The sequence below is a fragment of the Equus przewalskii genome, chromosome 6, assembly GCF_037783145.1.
Source record: "Equus przewalskii isolate Varuska chromosome 6, EquPr2, whole genome shotgun sequence".
Classification (NCBI taxonomy): domain Eukaryota; kingdom Metazoa; phylum Chordata; class Mammalia; order Perissodactyla; family Equidae; genus Equus; species Equus przewalskii.
Window position 1 is genome coordinate 32,441,230 of NC_091836.1, and position 7,126 is coordinate 32,448,355.

The 7,126-nt window shown below is 33.4% G+C and overlaps 1 protein-coding gene across 1 annotated transcript; it reads left to right on the forward strand.

The window, feature by feature from the left end:
• Positions 1–4,715: 4,715 nt before the first annotated feature.
• On the forward strand, positions 4,716–5,930 carry LOC103550109 (olfactory receptor 8G1-like). Its single transcript, XM_070626661.1, has one exon. It carries the CDS (start codon positions 4,727–4,729, stop codon positions 5,660–5,662), a length of 936 nt encoding a protein of 311 aa, XP_070482762.1. The 5' UTR covers positions 4,716–4,726; the 3' UTR covers positions 5,663–5,930.
• The last annotated feature ends 1,196 nt before the right edge of the window (positions 5,931–7,126 follow it).

The following is a 7,126-nucleotide window of genomic DNA, read 5'->3' on the forward strand; positions in this document are numbered from 1 at the left end:
AGCTGTGGAGGTAACTCTCAGAAGAAAGAAAACAGAAACTGTTTATCAAAGCTATTCTACAGAGATTAAGTTGTCCCCTGACTAAAACACTAACAGTGTAGGGATGATTCACAAACTTTTGTTTTTCATTATAATGTTTATATTTTCACATTCATCATTTTTGTATATACTGTAATCATCCTAGGTAATGATCAATCATATTGGGAAATTCCTGAGTTAATATACACTCTTTGGTTTCCACCATGTTCTTCTACATCTGACTGTAAAGCAAGCAGCACACAGAACTCCTTCTTACCCACAAGCATATTATGAGAGCCTGTGCCACTCACCTGTATGAAATGAAGATGAACTGTATCTATGTCACATTTATGTTGATCAACTGAAATACTGGCCTTGATGTAAATTTTTTCTGCCTTCACATAGGTTGGACTCTAGAAAGGAAGGTATTTACTGATCCTATATGTGGATTTTTGTATATGTGCTGCCAAAGTGAGCCCTCTGTGTGGAGTTTAAATGGACAGATACAAGGAGAAAGGGGTACAGAATATGAAGCCTAGCTCATTAAAATATCTACCTTGAGTTTCCATATTTCAGTATTATAAGGTCTTGAGAATTATGCTTTCCAGGATAGGTCTTCTAGCTGAGCTGATATTATTCATAAATTCTAAGAGATCACCAAATACAGCCCAATGATCCCTACAATATTTTTTTATGTTGCCTTAAGGTATTGATTATCTTAGTTTGGATGTTATACCTAGAGCTCTTTGGAGCCAAGAAAAAACAGAGGAAAATTGGGGACTGAAATGAGACAGACCCTCCAAGTTTGAATAGTCACTAATGGGAAAGGATTTATAGTAGAAAAAGTAGATTGCATCTCGTTTTATACAAATCTTAAACTTAACAAATGTTGAAAGTCTAGGAAGACATATAGATTGTTTTAGAGACAAGGTATGTTGTGCTATCAGCAAATGCCCCAGGCATCAGGCAGCACATAGGAACGAAGGAGCTTGACTGTAGAACAGGAAAGAAATGTGGCAACAGGAATCTGGTGTTCAGTAAACCTGGGCCAGGTTGTGGTAGTCCTGAGCAAGATCTATTATTTAGATAATAGAGAGAAGAATCATAAATGAACTTTGGGAATAAAGAAATAGAAAGCACTGCATGGCTTATCAACATAAAACAAAGTACAAGAGAAGAGAATATAAACCATCTGATAATTTTCCAAATGGACAAATGCCTTGAAATTTCAATTCTGGAGAATTGAAAGGAAAGACAAAAATCTGAATAATCGAGAGTTATTAAAGAAATTCATTCTCTTACTGAAAACCTGAACACAAAGAAAACTATAGTCTAGATAATTTCACTTGTGAATACTTTTAAACATTTAAGGTAAACTTTATGCAAATTATTCTAGTGAGAGAAAGATAGGCAATATTTTCTAAATCTCTTAAGGGGCCAGCATGTTTTGAAACAAAATTCTTAGAAAAACATTACAGAAAAGAAAAATTAGAGGTCAATCTGTCTCATAATTATGGAAAAAATATTGGCAATTTAAATCTAATTACATTCAAACATACACAAACAAATGTATTACACACACAAAAACTGTATGCAAAGAGAGAAAATAAGTTTATTTCAGATACGCACTAACATTTTCACATTCTAAAATCAAATATGATCTTGTAAATTATTTTCAAATATTCAACTTTACATCTAAGATTTTTCTTTAATTTACTTATTAATTTAAAGATTTTTATTTGTGTTTCCTTGATCTTTCTACCTAGTCATTTATGTCATCTATACTAACAGTTTTATTTCTTCCTTTCCAATCTTTATTAAATTTATTTATTTTTCTTGCCTTATTGAATTGGCTAGTATTCTTAGTATAATGATGAACAGGAATGGAGATGGCAAGCAAACATCTTTGTCTCCTTCCCATTAACAGAGCAAAGTTTTCCATGTTTCACTATTAAGTTTGTTGTAAGCTATATGTGCTTTTCAAACAGCTTTAAGAAGTTACTATCCATTCTGAGTTTTCCATGAGGTTATTTTATTTTATTATTAATGTTGGATGTTCCTTCTTTATATTTTAGGATAAAACTTGTAGGATTGGTGTTATTACGTTCTTAAATGTGAAGACCAGTGAAAACATCTGGGAAGGTATTGTAGCTTGTGTTATGAACCAGCACGTAAATAATTCTGTAAAGATTCTATGCGCCCTTAAAAAAAATGCATGCTATTTAGTTTCTGGATGCCATGAGATTATATAAATACATATATATATATACTTACATTTATGAATCTCATTCAGATCTTCTTTATCCTTTCCTTATAGATTTTTATTAGATTTTCTGTTTTAAAATTAATATTATTAATTTTATTATAAATAATAATTATTAATTTATTTTATATTTTGTTATATTAATATTTTCCTATGATTATAACAAGGAATAATTTTATCAAGATTACATCAAGAAGGAATGTACCCACTCTAAGAATATAATTCAACTAAATGAGTTTTGACAAATGCATACACTGCGCACTGGTGAAACCAAAACCTCATTAATGATATGACGTATTTTTATCATCCTAAAGATTTCTCTCATCTCCTTTCCCAGTCATTATCCCATGTCCCACTGCAGTCAGCCACTGACCACATTTCCATCACTATAGATTAGTTCTGCTTTTCTATAATTTCAAATGAATGGAAGTGTACAATGTGTGCTCCTCGATGTCTTGCTCCTTTTATTCAATGTGAGTTTTCAAGATTATTCCATGTCATTGCATGCATCCGTGGTTTATTAATTTTTACTGATAAGTAATATTGCACTCTATGCATATACTACAATTCATTTATCTACTCTTCATTTCTTTTGGGAAAATACTGAGGAGTAAATTGTTGGGTTATATTTAAATACATAGTTGACTTTCTAAGGAATTGCCAGTTTTCCAAAATGCTTGGAAAATTTTATGCTGTTCCTCACCAGTTATGTGTGAGAGCTTCAGTTGCTCCATATCCTCTCAAAACATTAGGATTGTAAGTTTTTGTTGTTTTCCTTTCTTTTCTTTTTTGTCATTTAAATATAGTTGTGTAGTGGTTTGTCATTATGGTGTTAGTGTAGTTTTCATTTCCCTTATAAATAATGATTTTAGTATCTTTTCATGTCCTTATTAAATATTCCTTTATCTTCTTCTGTGATATATCTGTTCAAATAGTTTCCTTATTTTTTTAATTTGCTTGATTGTCTTCATATTATTGTCTTGTCAATATTATTTATAATTTTGGATAAAAATCCATAGTTGGATGCACGTATTGTCTGTGGCTTGCTTTTAATTTTCTGCAGGTAACTTTTGAATAACAGTTTTTAATTTGTATAAAATTGCATTTATCAGTATTGTATAGTTAGTGTGTATGTCCTAAGAAATCTTAGACTACTTCAATGTATTGAAGATTTTCTTTAGTGTTTGCTCCAGAAGTTTAATAGTTTAGCCTTTATACTTAGATTTAAGTTTCATTTCAAGTTCATTTTTGTTTAACAATGGAGTAGAACATTTCAGATTTTCCTTTTATTCTTTTTTTATTTTTATTCAAGGGGAATTCATTTCTAATTTTACTTTGATGAATGTAATGATAAAAAAAATCTCTATGTGATTAACAGAATATAGGACTACACTTACGATTCTGTATCCCCTAATTTTATGACTGTTTTTCCTACCCCCTCAGTTGATTAAAGATAAAAGAGGTGAAAAGAAAGGTTAAAACAACATATTTGCTGTTTTTGTGTTTTGAAGTGTGTAATTATCCCTTATTTTCCAATTGATAGTATGTTGTAAGTAATAAAAACAACAGCAATCATTATTCTTATTATTTTCAGAGTGCTAACCTCTGCTAATTTGATAATGAAGTTATTTTAATTGTCCGGGTTTATCAACTAGTAAATGATGGGTCAGCATCTGAACACAGGCACTTGAATTTTAAGGCCTATTCACTTAGCCACTACTCATAGTTCTTCCCTCAAGCAAAGGCAGAATATTTGTTCCAGAGGTCACAAATTGCCTAACAGTGGGTCAATTCAGCTATCAAAATCTGCAAAGTGAGTGTTGTTTGTAGTGATTTATTTCAATAATAATATTAAAATACTCAAAAATATAAAAACTAATTCAAAAATATTCAAAATAATGTTAAAATCCAAAGATTTTACATTGAAACCCAAATTTTCTCATTTTTATCAAAACATTCCAAAGGCCTAGCAATAATGTGCCTCTTTCACCCCTGGCAGAAATTAGTTTCTGGATTAGAAACAATACTGCACGTAATCAGGATTTGCTCTCTGCTCTGTGTTGCTCAGCCAGCTTCTCTCATTTTCAATGACTATTCTAAGTTTTCAAGTCTGCAAACCTCACTTTAGAAAAAATTGGCTTCAAAATAACTGAAATGTTCAAAATGGGTAGTGGCCTCTCAAAACATGTGACATCATCATTATGGCTAAAATAATTTTATATGTGATAATTTATTACATTAGATATTATGGTGTGAAATATTTAATTAAGATAAATAGTACTTAGGTAACTTTATCAAGAGTTAATATTGTTATACGGAAACCAAGAGAATATCGGAAACAGTAATTTTCTATACGAGGTATCTTTTATCAAATGAAGAATAGCAGGGAAATGTCTCCAAAAACGGTGTCTTTCTCTCTCCCTTTTAGAAACTCCCCAGAGGAAAATGGCAGCAGGAAATCATTCCGCAGTGACTGAGTTCATCCTCGCTGGGCTAACAGAACAGCCAGAACTCCAGCTGCCACTCTTCCTCCTCTTCCTAGGAATCTATGTGGTCACAGTGGTGGGGAACCTGGGCATGATCGCACTGATAGGGCTCACTTCTCACCTGCACAACCCCATGTACTATTTCCTCAGCAGCTTGTCCTTCATTGATCTCTGCCATTCTACTGTCATCACCCCCAAAATGCTGGAGACCTTTGTGACAGAGAAGACCATTATCTCCTACCTTGAATGCATGACTCAGCTCTATTTCTTCCTCGTTTTTGCTATTTCAGAATGCTACATGTTAGCTGCAATGGCATATGACCGCTATGTTGCCATCTGTAGCCCCTTGCTTTACAATGTCATCATGTCCTATCAGGCCTGTTTCTCCTTGATTTTAGGAGTGTATATTATAGGCCTGATTTGTGCATTTGCTCATACAGGCTGTATGTTGAGGCTTTTTTTCTGCAAATTTGATGTGATCAACCATTATTTCTGTGATATCCTTCCCCTTCTAAAGCTTTCCTGCTCTAGTACCCAGTTCAATGAACTGCTGATTCTAATCTTTACTGTAATTAATATCCTTGGCCCAAGCCTGGCTATTCTTAGCTCCTACAGCTTCATCATTGCCAGCATCCTCTGCATTCGCTCCACTGAGGGCAGGTCCAAAGCCTTTAGCACTTGCAGCCTCCACATGTTGGCAGTTGTGGTCTTTTTTGGTTCTTTAGCATTCACGTACCTGCAGCCATCATCAGTCACCCTCAAGAATCAAGGAAAAATGTCCTCTGTGTTTTATACTATTGTTGTGCCTATGCTGAACCCACTGATCTACAGCCTGAGGAATAAAGATGTCAATATTGCCCTGAAGAAAATACTAGAGAAAAGTATATTCTTATGAACAGAAATAAATGAGGATGTTTTCGTAGGTCTAAATCATTGGCTATTACATTGTATGAATTTATATATTTCAGTTTAGTCCATCTGTCAACATTTGTCCTCATTTGTTGGGACTCTTGACAATATTTCATATCTCTATGGCCTTTTTGATGCTATTTCTCTCTGGAATTTTCTCCCATATATACTATTGAGAAGCAAATTAGAAGAAATACTAAGGATGGCCCAGGCATATGGACCCAGTAATGCCATCACCATCATTTCCTCCCTTTTTCTTCCATACAATTGATAAAAACACAATCCTCAACCATAAGGAAAATACCATCTTCATCAGTGATTACCTACCTCCTTTCTTCTCTAGCCAAGAAACAAAATAGTTGTTTTTTGCATATGTTTACCCTGGGGCAGTCTCTTTCCTGTACTGTCTCTCCTCATATCTCATGACTTATTTCTTCCAGCCCTTACTTCAGAATTCTAATCAGAACTTAACCTCTGAGTTAGAGGCTCATCCATGTGCTGTGATAGCGCTCAATCCAATATACACCTCTGCTTTGACATTTATTGTTCTAACTTGTATTTGCCTGCTTATTGTCCAAATCTGCACTGTATTGTAATCTCCATGGAGGTATCCCCTTACACCTACATTTCACTGTTATATGTCCAAGATGTAGTACAGGTCCTGCCAACTAGAAGGTCCTTGATACTTTTTCTGTTATTTCCTCTTGTAAGATAGTTTTAGGAAAACCAAATGTATCTCATACTGTCTTCATCCATTAATCAATTAGCTAAATATGATTTTTTATTATTGTTCAGATCAATTGAGTTTATATTTGGAGAGTTCTTCAAATATCTGCAAGATAATTGGTGATATCCTGACTTATTTCTATACAAAAATTTACAAGCATTAGTCCTGCATTCCTTCTTTGTCAAACTCTAGCACAGCTGTGATAATTTGAGGATACCTGATTTCTTAAGTCATTAAATTCTGTGAAGATCCAAGAAGTCTATGAAGCAAGTCTTATTCTCTTTTGATTTTCAAGTATCAGGGGGTTAAAAAATAATGTTTTTTCATGTCTGATAGGTAAGCATAGAAAATCTGGTGGTAGAGTGATATGTGGAACGCAAATCACTAGACTAGCATACCCAGAGAAGAAAATAAATTCACCTATCCTGGCATGAGAAAATTCTTTACTATGTACACATTGATTGAATTTATTAAATGTAAAATATAGTTCAATAAAATTGAAAAAATAGAGCCCTCTAGAGCTATATACAATAACCTGTACTGCTGCAGCCAGAGGAAATAATTTATTTTTCCTTCTTTTGGTGAGGCTGATTAAGTTACTTTGGTCAGATTTTAGCTTATACAGCCTACTGTATGTATCTTATTTACAGATTCCTGGTTTTCCAAAGTGTAGTTTGTTAATGCCTTTAGCAGGAGGGAAGGTAGGTGAATGGGCCATAACTT